Source organism: Pelecanus crispus, chromosome Z, assembly GCF_030463565.1.
Source record: "Pelecanus crispus isolate bPelCri1 chromosome Z, bPelCri1.pri, whole genome shotgun sequence".
Classification (NCBI taxonomy): Eukaryota; Metazoa; Chordata; class Aves; order Pelecaniformes; family Pelecanidae; genus Pelecanus; species Pelecanus crispus.
Window position 1 is genome coordinate 32,704,644 of NC_134676.1, and position 26,692 is coordinate 32,731,335.

The window sequence follows — 26,692 nt, forward strand, 5'->3', positions numbered from 1 at the left end:
TTAAAAGTATATTTACTTTAAGGTGGCTCTATTACTTGACGTATTCAGAAACTCATAACATCTTAGTGCTGTCAGTCATAAGCAGGGAAAAAGCTGAAGAGCTGTTAATGTTCTAAATGAGCTGTGCAGAATGAATTCGTAGTCTCAGTTAAGTTCCTAGACAGGTATCCATGTCACCCAAACTGCTATTGCAATTGACATGTCATTTAAGCTTTTAATAAATCAATAAATGCCAAAGAATCAGTCTGTAATGATGCACTGTAACCCTGTCATTATGTCAGAATTTAAAAAAAAAGTTAAGGAACTTTGTGCCAAAGCTGCTTGTACCATGAACACAAGGGATACTTAATGTTTGGGTTATTATTTGGCCCTGCATCACCTTCTAAAAAAATAACTATGCCATACCTCCTCATCCTCCCCACAACCACAGGAAGGAGTTAGTGGCAGCTTATTTAAAAAGTAGTGTGACATTTTATCCTAAGTTTAAAAATATATTGAAGTTAGGAGTGATAAGTGTTTGTGATAGCAACACTGAGAGATTGGATTGCAGCTCTACTAATCGGTATTAGATGTTATTATATATTACACTCCTGACTCCAAGGCAATTTTTCAGAACCTTTTTCAGAACCTCTCAGTGCACAAGAACTAGTCTGCTTACTGTTTATTTGCCGTCATCTAAAAAGTCATGGTTTTTCAGAGGAGCAAATACCATTTGCTATGGTATTCTTAAAAGTAAAACCGTGAGTTTCTGTAAATGAACTTGTCACAATTCATTTTTCATTATTTATGATCACTTGAAGGGTTTTTGGAGTATCTTAAAATATGTTTTTATTTTAAAAAATTGTAGTGTGAGAAATTTAAAAATGTACAGCTACTGCTTTGCATTTACATACCTACTTATTTTGCAAGTCTAATTGTTTATGAAACTTTTTAAAGGGCATATAAAATAATTACACTTCATTTAGTTCTTCCCTATGGCTACTGTGTAGCGAATTCATTTTTAAAATTATGTGTTAAGGAAATGAATGATTACTGTGTTGCTGACTCTACAAAATTGTCTACAGTGGCAACATTTGATCTGACATGCGTATGTATTTATCATAGAATCATAGAATCATTTAGGTTGGAAAAGACCCTTAAGATCATTGAGTCCAACTGTTAACCTAGCACTGCTAAGCCCACCACTAAACCATGTCCCTAAGTGCCACATCTACATGTCTTTTAAATATCTTCAGGGGTGGGGACTTAACCACTTCCCTAGGCACCCTGTTGCAGTATTTGATAACCCTTTTGGTGAAGAAATTTCTCCTGATACCCAATCTAAACCTCCCCTGGTGCAACTGGAGGCCATTTCCTCTTGTCCTATCACTTGTTACCTGACAGAAGAGACCAACACCCACCTCACTACAACCTCCTTTCAGGTAGCTGTAGAGAGCGATAAGGTCTCCCCTCAGACTCCTCTACTCCAGACTAAACAGCCCAGTTCCCTCAGCTGTTCCTCACAGGACTTGTTCTCTAGACCCTTCACCAGCTTTGTTGCTCTTCTTTGAACACACTCCAGCACCTCAATGTCTTTCTTGTATTGAGGGGCCCAAACCTGAACACAGTATTCAAGGTACGGCCTCACCATTCTGTGCTTCTTACACTGATTGCCACCTTTATTGTTTAAAACTCAAACCCTTTATTTTCACTTACAGCTGTTTCCCTCCTATTTTGACAGCTATCTCCTTATTTGTAACTTCTTTGCTTAAACTACTCACGTATTGTGATCTGTGTAGAGATTTGCACCTCTGTGTATGTATTGTTTCACTCTGTTCCTGTGCCCATTTTTATGCATTTCAGGATATTGTTTACAAACCTTCATAAATAAACATAACACAGAAATATAATCGTCAAAAATGTAACCCTGAAAATTTAATTGATCTGGCAATTTAGCCTTATTTCATGTTTTGAACTGCTCTTTTTCCCAAGGCCAACTTTCTTACCACACTGCCCTTTTCGCTTCTGTTCATGTGATTCTGATTTTTTGGTAAGCTGTCTTGCCTTTGTTCACTTATGCACAGTGCACATCAGTTGAGCTGTATGCCGTAAGCAGTATACCATTTACCTCTGGACTCTACCTACATCCCTACTTGCACTTTGTATTTAAAATTTTAAAATATATATGCATATATCTGTAAATGTGCACACAGCTGCCTTAGCTTGTATGCTATGAAAAGCTGCAGATTTTTGTTACACTAATGGCAGATGAAATTCAAGGAATTACTTGGCCTTAAATACTCTATGAGATTGTTGTAAGCACAGTCAGAAAATGCACTGACTGTATTTTTGTCTAAAGCTACTGTCCATGTCCTTTTGAACAGGTAGAATGCCTACTTTGGAAATAAACTTCATCAGACAAACAATGTAGGCTCCCTCTGCAGAAAAATTGTTATTCCTTGAGTGTCACTATATGCTAGTTAGGTTTTGTATGTGTAAATTAGGTAAAAATGACATGTCAATATGCATTTAGCAGTTACAGTTAAAAATAAGGTAGTTATTTTCATATTATTGAATGATAATCTAAGTTCTGCAGCTCAGGAAAAGAGTTGGGCTAAACCTATTAGAAAATTATATTAAAAAATTAGAAAACTAAGAAGCAACATACTTGTAAATACATTTCAAGTATTTCGATGCAAAATGGAGATAAGACCTAGGTATCAATGTATATTACTTCTGTCAGAATCCAAATTTGTACTATGAACATGAGATAACTCTTTCTGCAGAAGAAGAGAATATGAAATGATATATGCAACTAAACCCTACAGTATTGGTAGGGGTGAACAGACCTGCCTTCATGTGACCAATAGTGCAGATATAATCAGTGCATTTGACTTACGGCATGGTTAAAGCAGAAATGTGGAAAAATTGAAGTCATGTCATGAAAATGACAGTTTGTAGTTTGTTTGTATATTGAATAAAGTTGAAAACTCCATGTACTGTTTCACTGAACTGAAATATGTAGATCTTTTTGCTTTCTTCCTCTTTTTAAAAAAATATTATTACTAACCTTTGACCTAGGAAACTGGTTTTGTAACCAAAACCAGTAAATTACATAGGCCTAAACAACCTGTTGTGGTAAGAGATACAGAGAAATACACAGTTTCTTTTTGCCTGTTATTTGTTGGATGAGGTAGACTAATGAGTTTCTTTAGGGAGTGCCCTCTTCAGTGGTGGTTCTTCTATGTTCTTCAGCTTTTATGTTTTTTCCTCTTAAAAGAAAAATTCAAACTGCAGTGTTCTGGCACTTCTTATCATAGAATGGAATTGGAAGGGATCTTTAAAGATCATCTAGTTCAACCCTGCCTGCCATGAGCAGGGACATCTTTCACTAGATCAGGTTGTTCAAAGCCACGTCCAACCTGACATTATACACTTCCAGGAGTGGGGCATCCACAACTTCCTTGGGGAACCTGTTCCAGTGTCTCACCACCCTCATCATAAAAAAGTTGTTCCTTATGTCTGATCTATACCTACACTCTTTCAATTTAAAACTGTTGTTCCTGGTCCTGTCACTACAGGCCCTAGTAAGAAGTCTTTCCCTGTCATTCTTATAAGCTCCCTTTGAGTGTTTGTACTATAAGGTCTCCTTGCAGCTTTCTTTTCTCCAGGCTGAATAAACCCAGCTCTCTCAGCCTGTCCTCGTAGGAGAGGTGTTCCATCCCTCTGATCATTTTTGTGGCTCTCCTCTGGACCTGCTCTAACAGGTCCATGTCTTTCTTGTGCTGGGGACCCCAGAGCTGGACACAGCACTCTAGGTGGGGTCTCACAAGAGCGGAGTAGACAGGGAGTATCCCCTTCCTTGACCGGCCTGCTGTGCTTCCTTTTATGCAGCCCAGGGTATGATTGGGTTTCTGAACTGCAGGTGCACACTGCCGGCTCACATCTGATTTTTCATTCACCAGTATCTCCAAGTCCTTCTTTGCAGGGCTGCTCTCAATTCATTCATCCCCCAGTCTGTACTGATACTGGGGACTGTCCTGCGCAGGACCCTGCACTTGGTCTTGTTGAACTTCGTGAGGTTCACATGGGCCCACTTCTCAAGCCTGTCAAGGTCTCTATGGGTGACATCCCTTCCTACTGTATCAACTGGTGTATCAGCCACTCAGCTTTGTCATCCACAAACTTGTTGAGGGTGCAGTCAATCCCTATGCTGTGTCATTGATGAAGGTATTAAATAGTATTGGTCCCAGTATGGACCACTAGATCAGTCAGGCACGATTTGCCCTTGGTGAAGCCACGTTGGCTGCCTCTTATCACCTCCCTGTCTTCCATATGCTTCGACATGTTTTCTAGGAGTCTCTGTTCTGTGATCTTACTGGGCACTGAGGTAATGCTGACTGACAGTAATACCCAGGGTCCTCCTTTTTACCCTTTTTGAAAATGGGTGCGGTATTCCTTTTCTTCCAGTCACTGGAGACTTTCCCTGACCACCATGACTTTTCAGATATGATGGAGTGTGGCTTAGCAACTACATCAGCCAATTCCCGCAGGACCCTGGGATGCATCTCACTGGGTCCCATGGATTTGTGTATGTTCACGTTCCTCAGATGGTCTCAAATCTGATCTTCTCTCACAGTGGGAGGGACTTTATTCCCCCAGTCACTGCCTTGAAGTTCAGAGACTTAAGAGATGTGGGAAGAGTGATTACCAGTGAAAACTGAGGCAAAAAAATTGTTGTGTACTTCAGCCTTCTCCATGTTGGTTGTCATTAGTTCTCCTGTCTCATTTATGGGGGCAAAGAGGGGAATCGGGGGGCGGGTACATTTTCTTTAATCTTCCTTTTCTGACCAACATACCTGTAGAAGCCATTCTTATTATTCTTTGCATCCCTTGCCAAGTTCAGCTCCAACTGTGCCTTAGCTTTCCCAATCCCATCCCTACACATCCAGGCGGTGCCACTGTATTCTTCCCAGGATACATGACCCTGATTCCACTGCCTGTGCATTTTCTTCCTAAGCTTCAGTTTGACCAGGAGGTCCTTACTCAGCCATGCTGGTCTCCTGCCTTCCTTGCCTGATTGCTTCAATCAGGAATTAAGTGCTCTTGGGTTCTAAGAAAAATGTCCTTAAAGAGATGCCATCTCTGTTCTGCTCCTTTATCCCTGAGGGCAGTTTCCCAGGGGGTCCTATTCACTAATTTCTTAAACAACTAAAAGTTCAGTCTCCTAAAATTCAGGGTCCTGACTTTAATCTTTGTTTGGCCCATACCCCTCGAGATTGTGAATTCCACCACGGCATGATCACTTCAGACTAGGCTGCCACTGATCTTGACCACTCCAATTAGTTAATCTGTGTTGGTGAGCAAGAGGTCCAGTAATGCTTCTCCCCTGGTTTGGCTGTCTGTCACCTGGATTGAGAAATTCTCCTTGATGCTCTCCAGGAGTGTCCTGGACTGCGTACAGCTTGCTGTGCTGCTTTTCCAGCAGATGTCAGGGTGACTGAAGTCCCCCAGCTGACTTCCAGGCTGGAGTTTCTCTCCAGAGAGATTTTACACTGATATCTTACCCATGTGGATGAAATTTTCTGTAAAGTCTATTCAGTTGGGAGGGCAAATTTTTCCTCAGCAGGAAGGGGCTGGGATTTGTGCAAACCCTTAGTCATTCCTTTCCTTCTCAGTATGCTTAGGAAAAACGTAAAAGTATCCAAAACTTCTCTGGATACATCAGGGACCCACCTGATCTTTCTATTCAAGAATCAACTCCTAAAAGAAATATTTACTTTAATTGCTTGTGTTATCTAGGCAAACTAATCTACAAGGAACTGATAAGCTATGCAGCTTCTGAAGGCAGCAACTTAGACAATGACTCATGGTAAAGAAGTCCACACTAAACCAGTTAAGGGTAGACTAGCGATTTCATGTTTCCTGGCTTGGTGGCTGGACTATTTTTAATGAAAGTAAAAACTAGGAATCATTAAGATTGGAAAGGACCTCTAAGATCACCAGTCCAACAATCAACCCAACACCACCATGTCCACTAAATCATGTCCCAAAAGTGCCATGTCTACCTGTTTATTGAACGCTACCAGGGATGGTGACTCCACTGCCTCTCTGGGCAGCCTGTTCCCATGCTTGACTACCCTTTCCGTGAAGAAATTTTTCCTAATATCCAATCTGAATCTCCCCTGGCGCAGCTTGAGCCCATTTCCTCTTGTCCTGTTGCTAACTGCTGTCACTAACTACTACTAAGTTCTCCATGTTTGGGGTTTGACAAATTCTAGTCTCCTCTAAAAATGTATCAGAAAGGCAGCAGTCCTTTAGTACAAAAAAAATTTCGTGTTTTCCTAAAGGTTAAGTCTTTCATGGGAACAGACAGTGTTTTCTTAAATATTATGATTTGTTGCTTCTGCCCTTCTCTTTTTGTCTAATATTCTGTCTGCTTAGCATCTGTGGAGGAATCTGATGTTCATGCTGCCTCTGAAGGGCTGTAGGGTGCTTTGGGTTTGGGAAGGGGTTGCTTGTTTTCATTTTTGTAGTGGGGCTGGTCTTCAAATTCCTTGCTATTGAACTTGCTTGTAACATCATGGACATATTCAGTAAGGTTTTGTCCCAGAAAATGAAAGTGTTATTTTTTTGGTATGACCAGTGACTTCTGGCAAAGATTGTGACAGGGATAAGTTTGTCTGTCCTTATCACAGTGTCCTTCTAGGCCAGTTGCCCTTTTGAGTAGACATTGTCAAACAGTTCAGAAGTTCCTCAGATAGTTTGCCTATGGACTTACAAGAAAATTTATCCCAAGTGTTGGTGTTCCAGCTGTTTCAGTTTCTGAACTTCTATAACCTGTGGTTATTTTTTTTCTTCCAGAATGGTACTTGAAAGAACATTTTCTGGCCCATTTGAAACTTTAAGAAAAATATTCTCTCTATTATCTCAGGTGTCTAGATTCTCCAGCTTCCTACTTTCAACTCCAAACTCTCAAATAGTCTTTCTAGTCTTCCTTGTCTTCTGATTCAAAGCTAATTACTTCTTTAAATACTATTTCCAGAGAAGTTTAGTAGTAGTCTATCAATTATTGTGTTAGACTAGTTTAAGCTCAAATTCACTTCCATGGAATTTCTAGATGACTTTTGCGCAGAACATAGAAATTTTTTTCTTTTAATGTTGGAATCTTTGGGCTGTGATCAAGTTCTCTTCTGAAGAGTTCTCTCATTTCTCTGGACCTTCTACTTCTTTCAAATATTTCTCCTGTAAGTGTTAATTCTGCTACAAGTATTCAGTGTTACCTCCTTCTCCTCTTTCATATCTCGTTTAGGCTACTGAATGTTTTTTTTTCTTGTATAAACGCATTTTTTCCCTGATTGAGAGACCAGTGCCAATGGTTGTGTTTCATAGTGGGGTTCATGGGTCCAAATTTCCAAGTGAGCTGAATCAGAAAGTTAGTGTTTCTTTGTGTGTAAACTAAACTGCTGCTGTGAAACAACTGGTGATTTGGGGTTGTATGTGGTCTCAGACTACTAATTCTTCTGTCCAACAGTAAATTTAATTTAAGGGGAAGAGTGCTGTTCCAAATTGTAATTTCATCTTCATTTGACTGTTACCAGTTACCTAATTGGAATTTCTTCATGGCTGTATTTAAGAAGACTCCAGCTAGAGATTGTGCAAGGCTCCATCTGTAGGGAGAGTGTGCAGGTGGCATGTTGGGTATGGGAGGGGAGAAAATAAGAAAAGCTGCTTATTAATCATTTTCTTTACTGCCTGTTTATACATCAGAAGAAATCCCATTAGCCTAGATAGTCAAATACCTCATTGTAAGAAAAAAGCATTTTCAAGAGGGCAGTGTTAATGTGCAGAAATAATTTTTTCCTGTAGATACAGTAACGCACTTTTCTAAGATACATGGCGTTTGACTTTTTCTTTGTTTTTGACAGGAAAAAGTGGCCCTGAATGCAAGCACTGTAGGGCTGATCCAGATAAGGAGTGCCGGTTTTGTTCGTGTTATTTGTGTGGTGGAAAACAGGATGCTCACATGCAACTCCTGTGTGATGAATGTAATATGGCTTATCATATATACTGCCTGAACCCTCCCTTAAGCAAGATACCAGAAGATGAGGACTGGTAAATATACAAGGGTGATTTGCTTATCTATATTGCCATTCTATATATGGTTCCTTTTTGTTATTTGCACCTTGTGAGAGACAAAACTGAAGATTTTTTTTTAATTCTGCTGTGTATTTCATCCATCTGCTTATTATAAATCTTATGTTTTCTGTCAAGGTAATTCTTTTAAATCATTCACAAAGGATTAGTAGTAAGCTTTAATGACCATTATGGAGTTTCAAAACTGGTATGTTAATTTTATTCATTATGATCATTATGATCTTCTGTGACATTATCTGATCTGATTGTGTTTATCAACAGTGGTTGTTCCCCAGCCTTTTAATTTTGTTCAAGCTTCACTGCTTGAACAATTTTCTTATGCTCACCCTTCTCTTTCCCTTCATCCTCTGTCCCTGTTGCTGCCCCTGTGCCCTTCCTGTATCTTCTCATTGCTTCTACTCCATTCATTTCTCCTGCTGTGGGAGGACCACCACTTTGCTACTCTTCATTTCTACTGTCCCTGTTTCTGCCAGCAGGAAAATCAAGCGAACTGGCATTGTTCAATCAAGATTGTATTTTGAAGTGAATCTGCATGGACCCATTAGCGTCCCATTACGTTATCCTGGGCTCTGTACCATTTTTTCTCTCTACTAGTGATCTACAATTTACAGTGTTCGTATTTATTACCTGCCTGTGACTTACATGAGATGCTTATTCTTTATAAATGAGTAATAAATAGAACTTTATTCTAATAAAGTTTTCATGACATGGACATCAATAAATGTCTAAGATGCCTATGGATACATTTTATGGAATCTCTTTGGACCTTGTGATTAAATTTTATGTAAAAATCTAAGTGCTTTGGCAGTTTTAACATTCTCTGGAAATAAATAACTTGATCTCCTATACCATAGTGGATGCTATATAGGTTTGTTTATTGGTCACTGCCTGATGGTCTGCTTGTTTTCTGGGGCATTGTGTTTTTTCTGAACTCCTCCTGTGTTTATGCCAATGTGTGATTTAGCAATTGAGACCATTAACCTTGATAGGTGTTTCTCAGTGTGTGCCACAGGATACTGTTGTTGGAAGTTGATCTTTTTCTCATGAAATTTCTGCACTGGGAAGAGTTGTATTCACTGCTTTTGGAGGAACTGCTGGCTTGAAACACTATGTAAAATATTTTCAATACCTACTAGAAATATGTATGGGTCATTGGAACTGAAAATGGCATTTATTTGAATATAGTCTATGTTCCTCCCACTTCTTGCATATGCAAAATCATTGCAGTGTTTATTCAGCAGTGTTTATTACACAGCATGTTAGTCTGTGTAATAATCCCTAAGTTTTCTACTGTCAGGGCAGACTGGTCTTCTGCGCATGACATCTTGCTTCCTACTACTTGTCAACATGAGTGAGTTGATGTCATGTGTTGGAAACCATTCTCAACACACAAGTGATTTATTGCTGGCTGCAATCCATAAGCACTATTCTTACCTGATGGCACCTGACCTTTGGACATAGCATCTGAGAAGTTCTTTTTTGACTTCATTCAGAATATTCAGCGACACTATCTGTCTGGAAGTACACATCTGTTTAGTCCATCCATTCTTCAGTTGCCCCTTACTCTCAGAACCAGCTCTAATTCAGTACTACAGCATCAGTAAAGTTCATCTATTTTCCAGTACTAGTCACAGGAAATTTTCTGATAAAGAAAAAATATATGCTTCAAGTCAGCGACCCCCTCCCACAAAACCCCCAAATCCTTTGTTCTACGCCGAAAACAATTTATTCTCTGTAGTTTCTTCTACACCCTGAAATACACAGAAGGTTTGATAGGCACATCAGGATACTGATACTGAAATCTCACCAGCCATCAGTGTCTGTCTGGTTTAGCTCGTGTGCTAAGATTGTCTTGGCCTGATGGGTACTTCACATGATTTTTCATATTAGGTATTAGTGTTCTAGTCTTCACTGGCACCCATTCTTTTTCAAAAGCTTCTTATGAAACATTCTTATGAGTTATCCTACTTCTATTTCAGCGGGCTACAGAGAAAGTTTGAAGAACAGAAATTTTTTTCGAAGTGTAGACATTACTGCTTGGATCTCCCTACCCTCTTCCATTAATATTACTATAACTGCACTGCATAGGTCCCAGGACTGTTTTTCTCCATACAGAGGATTCGGTAGTCTGTAGACAACCACACAAGAATTAAATTGACTGACAACATGGTCTTTAGAGTCCCTCAGATCATACGTTAAGCGCACTTTTAGATCCTTCCACTTGCATTTCTGGCCAAAAAATTACAAATTTCCACAAGTAGTAGAAGTTTAATTCATATAATTAAAATGTCTTGAAAAACAGCTGTTAAGCTTTTTAACTTGTTTTTGTTTGCTGTGTAATGATATGAGTCTTAAGATTTATTTATGTAAGTAGATAGCTGCATCTGTGGATGAATGTCACTGGGTGGGAGAGGTACTGTTATGGACCTGGCTTGTGACAGTTGGTTTTGGGATACTTAGTGATGCCAGCCCTGCGCAGTCTTAATGCTTGGTCATATGTAGGAGGAGTGCAGTTGCACTGGGCAAAGCGCTGTCTCCTACCAAAGAGGAGGTCTGTGTTCTCCCTTCTTCTTGCATACTACCAAAGAGTCATGGCTGTCTGATCCGTCAGTTCTTGACAGATTTTGTTTGTTTTAGAAGTGGAAAAATTTCCATTTAATATTTTTATAGTGTAAATTTGGCAAACTCTCTGCAGGGGCTAAGGCTGCAGTTTGGGAAAGTATGGTAAGTTTCTCTTCTGGAGATTAAGCCACTCTATATGCGAAACAGTATTGAATATTCCATACAAAACTCAGTTTAAAAAATATTAAGGTAATATGGTTACCCTATCAAGAAGCAGGGAATGCTATAGTTAATTCACCTTGTGAATTTGCATTATTTCATGTTCCTTCTTTTAACTGATCATTGCATACTTCTTTTTTAAACAACTGTAGTATCATTCAAAGTCTTAGTGTTAGACAATTTCAGCATCTTGTATCATTTTTAATTTCTTTTTATCTACATAGCTTCATTGTCTTAATGGTTCAACACCTTTATTGACATAGTGAAATCTGTTGCTGTGGACATTAATCATTAATTCTTCTATTCATATCCACATACAAAAGTTAATTAATAAATTCAAAAGAGGAGTAGTAGTAGTACTGCTACTACTACTACTACTAGTAGTTATCTAAACTAGGTTATTAATGTTGGTGTAGATCAGGCTTCCTCCACTGGTAGTCTATGGGCCAAACCCAGTCCATGGGAGCCAGAAACATGGACAACTGCCTTTGCATTGGCATTCCTCGAGTGGGATAAAAAGATTATTAGAAGCAGGAAAGGGACCAGTTCAAGGTGGCTTCGGTGTTGTGGAGTGAGTGTGCGTGTGTGTGTGTCTACACACATTACATGGTACCTTGGCTCTGTTTGACATTCAGCTGTCTGCAGTGAAATTTATTGCACTAGAAGCAATAAATAAGGGTAGAGTGGACAGGACGTAGAAACAAATCATGAGTACTGGTTAGCAGTGTACTCTAATCTCAGCTATCTTCTTTACATGATCTAAATGAAAGTACAGAATGAAGAGAGAATACAGGAGAAATGGGGACCTCTCACATATGATGTGAAAAAGAATAGTTAAATGTTTTGCCTCTAGCACTCTACCTTCAAAGACGTTGAAATGCCCTTTTTAAAAAAAGTTGACAGTATTTGTTCATGTTGGGTTCATTTTTTAAGCCATAGGCTTCAGCTGCTTAAGACTGGTATATGTTTGCTATCTTGAAATATTCAGTCAAGATAAAAAAATTGACACTATTTTGGCTACAAGAAATGTATTGCCATTATTATGAAGTAATTGAGAATTTACTAAAACCTTTTTTTAGGTATTGTCCTTCCTGCAAAAATGATTCTAATGAAGTTGTAAAGGCTGGAGAAAAGCTCAAACAGAGTAAAAAGAAAGCAAAGATGCCATCTGCCAGTACTGAAAGCCAGAGAGACTGGGGCAAGGTAGAGTGTATTTTAGAAATAGCTGTTACTCTGATTGTTCATGTATGTGCTACATCTATAATTCTACTTATATATGCACTACACAAAATTCAGTACTGGGTTGCACAGACCATAAGACAATGTCTAATCCTGCCCACTATCTACTGGCAGTTAAAGCAGTGGAAGAATTATTAAGGTGACTAGAGGTAAAAACAAAAAAACCTAAACCTTGATCCCTCCCCCAAACCCAGAAACACATATTGCTTAATTAACATTCCTTTTAACAAGCGTTAACATATTTTAAAGTATGTGTTTGTTATAATGATCAGATTTTGTGATATCTGCATTGCATTTGCAAGTAGTCTTCAATATTATAATACTAATTAATTTTGCCTAATGTATTTTTAGGGCATGGCCTGTGTTGGTCGCACTAAGGAATGCACTATTGTTCCTTCAAATCATTATGGACCTATACCTGGTGTTCCTGTTGGGACAACCTGGAAATTCAGAGTTCAGGTATGTTGTTTCAGTATTAGCTGTAGTTGAAGTAAATAAGAATAATAATGAATGGGTTGGGCACTAAAATAAATTTAGATTGACAGTTGCCATTTTCACCAGGACTAAACAAAGCAAATACATTATGATGTTAATATTGGAAGTGATGCTGATAGCAGTGAAGGGTGAAGTATATTGATTTTACAATACAACTTAATAAGAAGTCTCTTGTCATTAGGTTAAAGAAATTTCACAGGTTAAAATTCTAAGTGGGATACTTAGTGAATAGAGTCAAGTGTTTTCTGAAGTGTACTTCACATGAACTGATTATCCCACTTGGCAGATCTAGACTGTAGATTTTGAAAATGTTACATGGTATCACTGTAAATTTGCTCCCTGTTGGGTTTTTTGGTCATATGTAATGGATGTCCAAATCGTCTTTTGGGCTGATAAACAGCTTAAACCAGTGTAAGCCTGGTTTATAGGCTTACAAACCAACTGAAATTAGCTGCCCATTCAGCCTTTGCTGTTTCTTGCACTGTCTCATTTTCTGTTGCAAATGTTTCTTAGGCTGTATGGTAAACTATTGGTAAAAAAACTGGCAGAAAAATAATCCCATCTGGGGCAGGAGAGGAGTTAATTTCACATTTTGGTTATATAAGCACAGTGCCAATACTCAGAGGGGCAGGAAAAAACAAAGCAGAGAGAATGGGACAGCTTCATTTTGTGCCAGTATTGATTTTCTGTGGTTCTGAAGTGTCCAGAAAACTGCAAACTTACTTCCTTTTCCCCCAGCCTTATCTAATAGCACTGATTTTTGGTTTATCTTTGATTTTTTTTTATTGTTGTTTTTAGTCAGGGAAATACATACTTCTTTATTTTCAAGATCAGTTAGTTCTTTGTCTCTTGCATGTGTAAAGGATTGTAATTGAATGTCTTCCATCATACTTAGAAGAATAGAAACAGGTTTTTTTAAACTGCTTGAGGAGAGGCAAGCCAAGACTCAAAAGCCTCTTCTGATGTGTTTTCTGAACTTTTTATTACCTGCTTTCTCATGAGAAGAAAACAGATGTTTTATTATTCAATTGGTAGAAGAGAACGCTTAGCAGGAAATTTTCCTCTGATGGTGGTGTTTTCCAGTATTGTGTGAAGAATTATGCATTTGGAAGGCCATGCAAGTTTTAAGGCTGATATGGTTAGCAGCCAACATTTTTTTCCTTAGCAACAGTTTTCAGTTTCTCTCCTTGGTAGAAATCACAGTGAAGCAGTTGAAACCTAAACTAGTTCTTTTGATCCTTTCTCAACTTGATGTCCATCACCAATACTACCATCAATACAAGCCTTAGATGAAGCAAATTAAATTTGTAATGTAAAATTATGCTGTTCATCGTACCAGTGATTTGATACAAAAAAGAGGAAAATTCACTTTTGAATCTTTGGGTAATTTCATTGACCTCTCCTTTGTCTGAAGAACTTTTTTTTGAAAGGAATGAATAGTTGTCTTTTTTGTAAACTTCCAGATTAAGTAAAATCTCATAAGTAAGAGGGGTTTCTAAAATCACTTATGGCAACTCAAAATCAAGTTTTATTTTCACTGCTTCTACAATAATTGAAATTGTTAGTTCACGTTTTTGTTAGGAATTCCACTGGTAACACAAAAGCTAGTGATTTTCAGATCTTTCTAGTGCTGGTAGGAAAAAGGAACAGAATTAGCATGGCTGCTTTTGTCAGAAAACTAAGCAGAGTGCGCTAATTTTTGTACATATATGTGTGGACTAGACATCAAAAAGCAGTTACCAGTTCTACACAATTATTTAATTTTGGGTACAAATGAAATACTTCATCCTTTTTCTTTTTTTAAAGATTGAAATGTTTTCTACATAGAAAGTTAAATTACACTTCTGTTCCTCATATGATTAGTTTGTATGAGAAATGAGTTTGTTTCAGCAAATCTATGAGAATTTAGAGACTGTAGTTTCTTTATTTCTGATTTGCGTAGTTTTTTTATGACACAAACTCTCTGTTCCCTAGAAGGAAATTGACTAAGTATTGCTTCTGGAGAGAGCATCTGAAGAGCATCTTTGGCGTGAATTACTTACCAGAGTTCATCTTTGGGGTGAATCACCTACCAGAAACCTAAATTTAATTGATAAAACCTGGAAATGAAAGACGGGAGGGAGGATGTTTGATACAGTAGGAAAGAGGGGCATAACAGTGGGGCCTTTTTATCCAGCATACTCATCAATGGTCTGGAAAAATTGGCAAATAGCTGATAAAAGTTAAGTGAGAGCACTAAGTTGTTGCGGATAGTAAACGTTGGGTGGGGAACAGTTCTAACTGTATGATTTTTAATGGGCTTTCAGCTACTTCTTATTCTTCTTATTTAGGAAAGACATCTTCTAATAGCTAATTTTGAAAATAATGTCATCTTAATATGCAATAGTGATAAAAAATCAAGCGTTAAATTATTGTGAAAGCAAGGCTCAGGGAAATATTATGAACAACAATCATGATTAGAGAAATGGAATGGTTTTCATTCAGCTGAAAGACTTTTCATTCTGGAAGAATGTTGAAGATGTCGTGTAGTGTAGATGGCTACAAAATGACATGCAGTATCAAAAAAAGTGATTAGGGACCAATACACGTACTTTTGTAATGTAAAAAGGAGTCATCAGAAAAAAAGGTCAGCTGCCTACTTCAAAATGAACAAAAGTAATATTAGTTCATGTGACAAGCAGTACTGCTGTGAACTCTTTTCCCTCTTGGATACTATGGATCTAAAAGTTTTAAGTAGTTTCGGAAGTCTGAGCCACAGACAGCTGGATGGTGAGAAGTTGTGCAAGGAAGTATCATTGTGTCCTTGCATAGTTTTTGTACTGTGCACAGCTCTGGTCTGTTGTTAGAGACAGCATTTTTGGCCAACTGGACCTTTGATCTGATGTATTGTATTACGAAAGTACAAGACTGTGGCAGAAGAACGTAAACTTCCATGCAAGTTGCTTGGAAGTGTAGGCTTAGAAGTGTAGGGAAAAGGAATTCAGGAGCGGGAGAAGCAGAATGAGAAATACAGGCAAAGTCAAGGTCTGAAGGAAGATAATGAAGGTGGGATGAAGGATCCTAATTGGTTTTCTGCTGGGAACCTGCATTCTATCAATACTATTTTTGGCATCATGTACTGAGAAAATACGCAATTTAATATGCAACCTCTTTCTTAGTCATAAAGGATTTGGGTTTTTTAAAACATAGTTTGGTCATTTGAAACAAGTATTACATTTTTTGTGGGAGAGATGTTCCGGCAGACTTTAACAATGTTGCCAGTTTATGGTACAGCTGGAGCTCTCAGCTGGTCTGGTTGCAGCTTAGTGGCACATTGGTTACCAGGGAGTTGTTTGTCCTGGTTGGAGAGCTAGCTTATGGTCCATACGTTGTTGCAATGGCTTCTTCTGTTTCCTTAGGCAGTGTGGTAACACTCCTCTGAGTTGGTCACATTTACGGTGTGTTACCTTAATAGTACCGGACATAATGATCTTTACGCAGGTCACTGTGATCTTCCTTAGTTAAGAATTGTAAAATGTTACCAAACTGGCAGATCTCTATCTGCTTTGGATTGTTCTAAATGACTGTGCAAGTGAAGTATAGCAGTAACTACAGTCTTAAATACTGCTTATGGAAAGAATTGTGTAGATTTTTCCCCGAGAAGAAAGTGTACCTTTATATCTTCCAACGTCACGACTGTTGTACGTTGTCCTTCCATTTTTTAGGTGTCCTTACTTTTGGCTTTTCTTCCATAAAAGCAAGTGGAATTACCACCTTTAATGGCAGTCTTACATTAAGTATTTACACAGACACCACTGTATAATATTTTAAGCAGAATGTTGATTGTTAAAAGGGGTTGTAGATGGCTGGTTGTTTGAAAAGAATGCTAGAAACTGGCTTTTTTCCTTGCCAGGTGAGTGAAGCAGGTGTTCACAGACCACATGTGGGTGGAATCCATGGACGCAGTAATGATGGAGCTTATTCACTTGTATTAGCTGGAGGATTTGAAGATGAAGTGGTATGTCATTTATGCAAGCAATGGTTTTGCTGTTCTAATGTATCAATGTTTGTAAAGATAGTGTTATGTTTGTTGTTAATCCTAAAACTAATGCTTATGCAAATATGACCATGAAAAAAATAACTACTACTGATGACAAACTGAATAGTTCTTAGTATTTTGGGGAGAAATATGTAAGCAAATCTTTCTTAAAGAATGTTTATGCTCATACTCAAGCAAAATATCTCAAATACAGCTGAATTTTACATTGTTTAGGGTAATTAAATTTCAGTATACTTTTGGAGTCTGAATTTAGTATTATGAAAAATCTGATAGTGTAATTATATGCAAATAATATGTTTTATGTTCCGCTTTGGTCATGATTTTTATTGCTTTCAAGACAGATGCCTCTTCCTTCGGGTTTGTTGTGTTTCTAAATATGCAAGACATTTATTTTGATGCAGCAAGAATAAAATGTACATGTTACTTTATTCTGTGAAATTCTGAAGGTTCTTGACTCCAACTGATGAGCACTTTCAGAACATCTTAGGAAAGTCTCAATATGTTGTGTTATGATCCCTGAACAGGAACTGCATCTGACTTTCATCTCATGATGTTGACCAACATTTATTTATGAATAGATTACTGTTCTCTGCATTAAATAATGTTTACACGGGGTATATCCCTTCCTGCAGTTCTGCTCCATCGGGTGGAATTTTAAATCATGCATCAGGTGGAGGATAAAGCAGTAAGCAGTCCTTTTTTTTAAAACATGCATAGCTGTTAATCCAAGGAAAAAGGCACTGGAGAAAGAAATAAGCATCTGAAATAGCATCAGAATGTAATGTATTCTTTGCCAACAGCACCTACCAGCTGCTGCTGCTGCAGAGTATTGCTTCTGAAGGAGTCTGTGTCTCTTTTTGAACAAGTCAAACGAGGAGGTACTTGGTGTTGGGATACATTACTACATCCTTAGAGTCAACCCCAACCCTTAGCCAGTGGATCCTAAGAATACTGTTGCTTAGTAGTTGTACCTGCTATGTTGGGGTTGCTGCAGACTCCTGGTTTTTTTCTTTTTGCTGGTGATACTGATGTCCCATTATTTCTGTTGCTGTAATTATTCAATTAAAAATCCTCAATAAATTTAATTGGATCCTTTCCATGTCTTTTCCAGTTCACCTAAGTGATGTTGTGATCACATGTTTTTGTGGACATCTAAGTACTGTCATAGTCTAGGTGACATATCTAATTTGGAAGAGGCATAGTTGGGGAGAAATACTGCAGAAGATACCCTAAATTTGTATGAATGTCAGCCTTTTTGCAATTCTCTAAACTAAGAATACAAGGGGATTTTTTTTTTTTCCCCAGGTACGTTTTTGGAATTAGTTTTTCTTCAGTTCTTTTTTCATATACCAGATTTTATTTCCCAGTTCACTTCCATTTTCCCTGTTTTTTGGAAGAGGTTGAAATTAAAGTCCTATAAGAATTCCCACAGAAAAATCAAATTCTGTACTTATAAGTATCCTAAGTACAGTATTTCATTCCAGGAATGAAACTTTTAAATAAAAACTCAGATAAAATCCTCTGCTCACATCTAGTCACTTTATTATATGAGAACAAGAAAAGAGAGGTGACTCTTACTTGAATTTCAATGGTATGATGTAGGTACTTGTGTGTAAGTTTTTACAAAATTAAGAAATAAATACATTTTGGAAGACAGTTATAAACTGTATGTTTATAAACTTTATGCATTATTTATGCACACTGCTGATGTATGCCATCTTAGTGTTCTTCTTGTGGCTTTAACAGTTCACTATTAGGATAAAATAGTTGCAAAAATATATTGCAGAAAATAGAATTCACTGTCTAGCTTTGAGATGATGTGATTTTTATCCTGTGCCTTTGGAAACGTACAGTCCTGCAGACCCAGACTTGTCTGCAACTTTGCTCCAGTTGGGATGTTCTGGATGTATTGGGAGTGCTCAGTAACGAGTTCTGTCAGTACGTGATCTGCCCTCAAGACTGAGAAGGTGTATAGTCATAGTTTACAAAATGAGCATTGGGTGAAATTGTTTTGTACATGAAGCTTAACCTCATTCTTAATTAGATGCGTATAAAATGTTTGCGCACTAATTTCTCTCTTGTAAATGTTTAACCTTGAATTTTAGTGACAAGTTACATGGCGTACCTATTTAAGATACAGTATTACAATAGTTAGCTTTAGAGTCTTGAAAATGTTAACATTACTGATCTCCTGGTCTTGTTCCCTGCTATGGTTACTATCAAGAACATTAGCTGAAGAAATTGAGAAATCTTTCAGGAATTTAAAATCTAGAAGTTATTTCAGAATAGACTAACATTTAAAAACTAGATATTGGACATTAACAGTGATTGTGCAGTCACAGCGTTCATGATAAAAATATTTTGACTTGTCTGTTCATCAAACAAAGTAGTTGCAGAAATTTCACTTTTTTGTTGAAAAATTGCCCTCCTATTTTGTGTCATTGTTTTTATGTATCAGGGTTAATACTGCTGTTTATTTTCAAAAGTTTCAAGATCCATGTTTCTGCCGGGTTGAGGTAATGTTGTCAAGATAGTAAATTAATTGTGTGGTGTGCTTAGTTTAATCTGAACAAAGATTGTTTCTTCTTTAAGTGCTTTTGCATATAGCGTCATATGGGAAATCTGAAATGACAATCAGAATCTCTTGGAGAATAATATCTTCTGTGATCATTCGCATCCTCTTGTAAAAGATTCTGAGAGTATAAAAGAGAATAGCATCTCTAATGACTCAGAAGGGACCCCAGGCAAATAGACTCATTGCTTAGGTTCGTTGATGATTTTATACCAAACCTATTCAGTGCCTGGAACGTAACATTCACAAACCACTTCATGAAATGGCTTACTGTCCATTTTAAATGTTCTGTGTCTTTGCATTAATCTTGTGTTTGGGTAGTCAGTTCCAAGGTGTTAGTACAACTGTTATTCCACTTGTTTGAGCTAGTCCAATTGCAAATAAACTTTTAGCTGACTCGATTTGCCTGAGCCCTGTGATGAGGATATGGCATTTCAGAACCTCTGCTTAGTGTGCATTGGACAGTGAAAGCACTTGATCAGTTCCATCAGTGCCAAAGGTGCGATGCCAGTACTGTAGTGAATGTCATAGTTAAATGGCTTTAAATCCCAATCAGGTGACAACAGGAGCCTCATGTCTGAGTCAAAGTGTTTTATATCCAAAGACCATTGTGACTAGCAGTTTTCTAGCAGTGACTGGATATGTATGTATGACCTGCTGCTTTATTAACCAGTTTGCTGCATTTACTTGCATCATCTGAATTCAGTGTGAGCCCTGGTACAAAAGCATGTAGTATCCTATATAAATTTTCTGAATTATCATGCCATGCTGATTATGTTACCAAGGGAACAGTTCCTTTCAGATTTTCTCACCTCAGTTTCATAGTACTAAGAATCCAATATAACAAGTTCATTACAGCCATTACACTGAGAGTCTCTCTATTGTGAGTCACCTGGATTGTAATACATAGCTGAAAACCTGATGCTTGATGCCATGAAACTTGCTGTTTTCAAGCGCCATCACGTTTCCAAGGTCTAAGCACCCTACTGGTTTGGGACTTGCTTGGAGTGCCAACATAATGTGAAAAAATTTGAGTATCTCACAATATGATACCAAATATGTTCCTTTTCACTCAGATGGGTTATTTGTCTGCTCTTGTTACCTCCAATACTAAGGACACACTTGACATAAATTGTAAGGCATTAGCTTTAATACTTAATTCTTACCAGTGTTTCAGATTTGCAGGGCAGTTCCTATTCTGCAACAGTCTCCTCTCCATTGTTTGTTATTCCATTATTGTTAGCTATCAGTCCATACAAAATGCTAATTCATACTAAAAAATATGTTTTGTGCATCATTTCTGAATGTGATTGTCTCCTCTGTACCTGCATTATATTCAGAATTACTTTCACATTCTGAAAAGCCTTATTTTGTTACACAGATGCCTTTTGTCATTGTTTTACTGCTAGTACTACATCTGTCAAAGTAGCCTTATCTGCCTATTTGTCAGCTTCTGTCATAACGGAGTGTGGACTCTGTGTCTATACTGCTTTTATCTGTGCTTTCACAAAGTTAATTTGCAGGGCTTTGCGTATCTGGTTGTTTCTAAAGCATTGAGGAACCCATTTGACACTGATAAAGCAGACTAAAAAGTAGATATGAATGTTGCCAATGCTTAGCAAAACACCATTTGGCTCCTTTTTATATTTCATGCTTTCCAGGAAGCATTCTGTCTGGAATAGTGCCTTAGGTCAAGGGCATAGGACTTGGTTTCTGTTTGTGAATGCCTAACATACTGAGATACTTTTTCTGAAATTCATACATTTTCAAGAGATGTTAGTCATATTAGTGCAATATATGGAGTATAATCAATATAGTCCCTTCATAAAATTCCGAAGGATCAGCATAATTATACTAATCTTTGTTGTGTCAAACCATGAATTTCGTGCTGGACTTCATAGATTTTTCACATGTACACTTACAAAAATTAATTCTTATGATATTAATCATTTATTTAAATACAGGAAATAAAAGGATGAAAGTAACAAATTCTGATTATATGTACAGAGATAAATGAATGTCAAATAGTAAGTGCATGCCTTTTAGACAGGCAAGATTTTCCTTGCCTTGCTTTAACTAGGATTATAGTAGGCTCATTAAATAACTCATACAGATTGCAGGATATTTTGCCCTCCGAAAAACAATCCATCAGTGGTCTCCAGCAGATAGTCAAAGATAATTGTAATTAAAAAATGTTGTCTCAAAAAACTGTTCTATCTCCTAAGTAATCTCCCACTACAGAAAAGGGTCTTTGAGCTGAAAAGGCTTTCTGTTTGTTGTATCTTTGGTGAACCTGGTCTGAAGTCGGAACTCGTTTTCAACAGAGCAGAAGATAATGAATCCAGATTGGGTAGCCTGGATTGTTTACCTGTTAAAGTTTAATGTAAAGGTCTGGAAATCCACCATTTTGGCACTGAACATTGAAAGAAATAAGAAAACCTCAGAAAGAGGTGCACATACAGTAGTTGTCTAGTACTTTTATTTGGGAGTTATTTTTCAAAATGTTGTCCTATTTCCATTACCAGTTAGCTGCCTTCTGCTGTTTCCTGCTTTGAAGCTTTCTCACTTATTTTTCAGAGATCCAGATTGGCTAACACTAAAATGGTTAAATGTTTTCATCGTGGTGGAATATGCCACAATATTGTCAGGTTCTTGCTGTCAAGGGTGCTTGCGGAGAAGACTGAGAAACACCAATTATGATATATTCAAGCTCTGCACTTAATGCAAGGGGGTTTTTATTGATTTATAAATGAAATATGTAATTTAGCCATTCCCTTCTAATCGGCATCTTTTACTGCAGTGCTAAACCGTGAAATTATCAAAAATAAATCAGGCAGTTGGGCAGATAGACCAATTCTGTCAGCACTTACATGCATACAGACCTGTGAGACTTTAATGGAGATGAATGATGACATGAATCAGTTTCAGGTATCCCTACTGCTAGGGAAAGAAAATCCCATCAAATGTAATTGTCTGATAGTTAATATTTGTCTTGGATTTAATAACTTCATTTAAAAAGGCTTAGTGCTTTTTTATTTGGCTTTGTCATATTAATCAAAATCTTAGCCTTTATTCATTGCGTTTTTACTGAGGTGAAGCTGATGAATTGAGGGGTTGATGAACTGATGAAATTTTGGGGTTTCTTGTATCAAAAAAGCCAGTAAGACTGTTTTGTTTTTTGTTCAGACCAAAGGTTGAAGCTCATCTAGAAAATCTGTTTGTGTTCATAATAGTGTATTTTACTCACTGATAAATGCAATTTTTGTTTGTGTGTTGGGACCAGTCTTTGAAATCTGAGCATAATACCAGAGGTGTTAATGGAAAGAAAAATAATTGACAGCTATCTTGAGACAGCTGATATTCCAGTAACTTGAAGTAACTGATGCCCCTGTCAGCTGCTGCATAAAAACAACCTATAGAAATAATGTGGTCAAACACTTAGGTGGAATTCAAAATCTTACTTTTTTCATTCTCCGTTATCTCTTTGTTAGACTTACAATTGATTATGTAACAACATTGAAATAGTGGAGTATGATTTAATACAAGTGATCATTTGTTTATGTTATACGTATGTCTGAGGCTGACTGGCTTATAGTACTAGAGCTTCAGGCTCATCTTCCACTCAAATGCCTCAAATATGAGATACTGGGTCAATGCTACTGTGGCTGAAGTTCATTTGCTCTATAATGTGATCAAGCTTTACAAACAGGACAGTTAAGAAATAACTTTATGGAGACAACATAAGAAAGAGACATACAGAAGGCATTAAGAGAAGACAATAACAAAGGTCTTACTAGCTGTTGAAAGAAAGTTTTGATGCAAGGAAGTTGAATTAAGCTGTGGAAAGCAGAAGAGAAATGGCAGAATTACATATTTTAAGGTAAGAAAATGGGGAAAAGGTAGGAAGAAGGAAGAGAAGGGAAAAGATAAGACTGTTTTAATAGCCTTTTTGACAGTTATTTTGTTTCTTAAAGAAGAACATAGAGACATCAGTAATTCCTTTTGCTAAATGTTTTCTTTAACTGTTGAATGCAGAATTTATAGGAGTATCAGTATCTTAAGCTCTGCTTCCTGATCCGCTTGAGAAAACAATAACCTTCCACATTTATCTGTCACATACAGGCTATCAGTTGAACATTGTTATGGGTGGTAGGAAGATCCTGCATTGTCTATAGATAGACTCAGAACTCAAAGCTATTGAGAAATTGTTTTAATGAGTCATTACTCATTGAAAGATGCCAAATAAAAGCATATTCCACTTTCAAAGTAAAACACCATTACCGTGATGGAAGTAGGTTCTGTAGGTCTCCCATTAGGTCTCCAGTATCCCCATTTCACTTCTACTTGTCATGGGCTGTATTCATATCCACATTTATTCAACTCTAAGGACTCTGTGTCTGTGCATCACTTACTGTTGCCATTCTAGATTTCTCTCTCTGCAAGCACTTAAGTATTCTCCTGAGCTTTTTTCCTCTCCTTGTTTAGGAGTTGCTCTCATATCAGAGGTTCAAATGTCCTCCTCATTTATCTTCATCCAGTCCAGATGAGCACCCTTTGTGGCAAGATCTCTGTCAGTCTCCTCTAATTCTAGGAACTGTGTGTCTTTGTTCCCTGCAATCCTTTTTTTTTTGTTTGTTTGTTTGTTTGTTTTTAATGTATCTGATCTGAAATAAGTGAGTGTAGTTCTTCTGGGAAGTAGAGCAGAAATGAGCCTTCCTTACGCTGCGGGGTGTTAAAAGATGTCATCTTCATGTTATTTGACCTTTAATGATTATGCTTCATAATTATTCCATTTCTTCTTCATTTTCCTTCCCCTGGATTTCCATTTTCCCCAAAAGCCATATAGTTTTGCCTATTTATGTATAGAACACTTGGATAATTAAAGAGAAGCAATGTAACCTATCGAGTGTGGAATCTGTTAAAAGAGGTGAGCATGTACGCATAGGCCTTATATCCATGCTATCTCTTCATGCATGATGTCTTCTGGTTGCCTGCAGTTAAAGAGTAACACCCAGAGAACCACTCAGTCTTTCTCTGAAGACACTGGAAGTTTGATGTTTTTAGCCCCTTTACATTTAACCCATTTTCCGTAGAAGTGTGTTCCAGTAGTTAATTATGAATACTGTTCAATTTATGCCTCCTTGCTTGAGTTTTTTTGGCTTAAGTCTATAGCGATTTGTCCTTGATTTATGTTTGTCTGTTATGCCAAAAAAAAGTCTATTCAGTACTTTCTTCTCGTGAAGATTGTTCTATCTAGTTGTTGATAAACAAAACAGTTTGTGAAGAGTGTGTCTTGCCTTGTAAATAATTTTCTCCATTTTGCTCACATATGTAGTGTTTCTGGTTTTCCTCTTTTTTTTTTACATTCTTATGTATATGTTATATCAGTATTTGTCTCAACATTGTGGTCTAAAAAGAGGGAGAAATAGCGTTCCAGTTTCAGTTTATTTCTGCTTGTACATCAAAAAAAGTGCCTTTGCAGTTTTCCCTACTCTGCCACACTGTGGACATGTGTTCAGTTTCATCTTTGTTGTGAAATCCAAATCATTCTGGGTTCATAACTTTCAAAGATACATCTTTGTGGTTTTCTGAACTTGGCACAAGCTTCTTATTCGGTGTTAAAATGCAGTTTGTTTGAATGGGCCTGCTTCATCAAGCAAATCCATCCCTATTCGTATCACAATCACCTTTGTGTGATCTGCACATTTTGTTTGCCTTGACAATCACTGACAAAATAAACATAGCCCAATTCTGCGATACCTTATTTTATACAGTTTGGTTTTCATCCTTTCTTAGTAAATAGTTTTCGTCCTGTTGGTCTTTCATTCATTTGAAGTTGTTGTACAACATCATTCTATTTCTGTTATTTTTTAGAGATTCATTGAGCAGAATAAATAGACCGTTTTAAGAAAGGGTATACCAGAGCTTATACACATCTTTGTTAGGTTTTGAGTATTTTTTTTAACTTCATAACACTTGCTTGTTATGTCTAGATAAATTTTGAATGAGAAATACTCTTAATACTGCAGCTGAATTTCTGCTAGGTTTTCCCTACACAGAATAAAATAAACATCATTTCTATAATTAATCTATGGCCTTGTTCAACCAGCATTTCTCTTTCTAACTTTCTCTTTTTCTGCTGTTGTCAGTCATGAAATATCTGTAACAGTCTTGCACTGGATCCTTAATAATGTCAGACTTTTAATAGTGGTAAGAAATTGACTGAATTTTACTACTGCGTACAAGTATGTTCAGATTTTTGCTATAAAAATTCATATAAGCATTATTTTCCTATTAAGTATTTATCTTCTACTGTAGCTTTATGCTTTGTACAAAACTTGCATCTCCAAAGAGATACCATATTAGATATATTTGTGTCTTTCTAGAAATACCTGAATTTGGCAGGAGTAATAGGAATTTCTGTGACATACCTCCTAAAGAAAATAGTAATACTGGTTTTACTTACGTGTATGTAGATTTTGACTGTTTTTATGGTTCATGGTAAAAGATTTTATCAACCTTCTTTCAATTTAAAGATAATTCCATGTAGGAAATATCCTACACAATTATGTCAGCTTACAAAATGCAAATCTAAATGAGTTTGAGCTCTTACTAGTTCAGAAGAGCTAGGATTATTGCTGTATTAAAGCACCTGCCTTGTATGTAAGGCGGAGCTGTTGTACTTACTAGCACTTAGCCCCTTGCACAAGCTGAAGTGGTCCCTCCAAGGTATTTAGTATGTATTTTACAAACATGATATTCTTGTAAACTAAATGAAATCTCTAGAGCAAGTAGACACTTGCTAGAATGTGTTCCCTTCCTCAGAAATAATCTTGTTTTCAAAATCAGCTTTTTAGAAGATGTGAAAGTCCAATTTTTTAAGGCAGACAATTTTTTAATAGGAATTTTCTGGTAAATATGTTACATCCAGACAGTAGCTTTGTGCTGGCACAACTACTGTGGAAGGACAGTGATGCTGAAATTGAAAACACATCTTTCCATGCCTTGGAGTATAGTTTTTCTCTGTCTGAGTAAATAGAACAAATTAAGTAGCTTTTTTTTTTTTTTTAAATTGGGTTGCTTTACTTTGGAGTGTTAAAACGAAGGATAATCTTCTTGCACAGGATCGAGGAGATGAATTCACTTACACGGGGAGTGGAGGTAGAGATCTTTCTGGCAATAAAAGGATTGGAGAACATTCATTTGATCAGACATTAACACACATGAATAGGTAAGTTTTGAAGATAAAATTAAAAAGTATTTCAAAACAAAGAGCTGGATTGTAATGCTTTAATATTTTGAATAAATTTAATATTCATTCACACGATGGTGCCTCTTACTGATAAGAGGTGTTTTATCAAGCATTATGTTTTGTTGATTTAAATAAACGCTTGCACCCCAATGAAATACATTGATATATTGCTGATGCA

At 37.1% G+C, this 26,692-nt stretch overlaps 1 protein-coding gene across 5 annotated transcripts in view; it reads left to right on the top strand.

The window, feature by feature from the left end:
* Window positions 1–26,692, top strand: part of UHRF2 (ubiquitin like with PHD and ring finger domains 2) — a 92,672-nt gene that overhangs the window by 57,096 nt on the left and 8,884 nt on the right. For 4 of the 5 annotated variants that reach the window (XM_075727185.1, XM_075727186.1, XM_075727187.1 and 1 more), the window contains exons 6-10: window positions 7,908–8,094; window positions 11,997–12,120; window positions 12,508–12,615; window positions 16,544–16,648; window positions 26,387–26,493. In XM_075727185.1, coding sequence (XP_075583300.1) covers window positions 7,908–8,094; window positions 11,997–12,120; window positions 12,508–12,615; window positions 16,544–16,648; window positions 26,387–26,493 — 631 coding nt within the window. Of the gene's footprint in view, window positions 1–7,907; window positions 8,095–11,996; window positions 12,121–12,507; window positions 12,616–14,625; window positions 14,711–16,543; window positions 16,649–26,386; window positions 26,494–26,692 lie in introns of all 5 variants that reach the window. The other variant, XM_075727188.1, reaches the window with a different exon arrangement.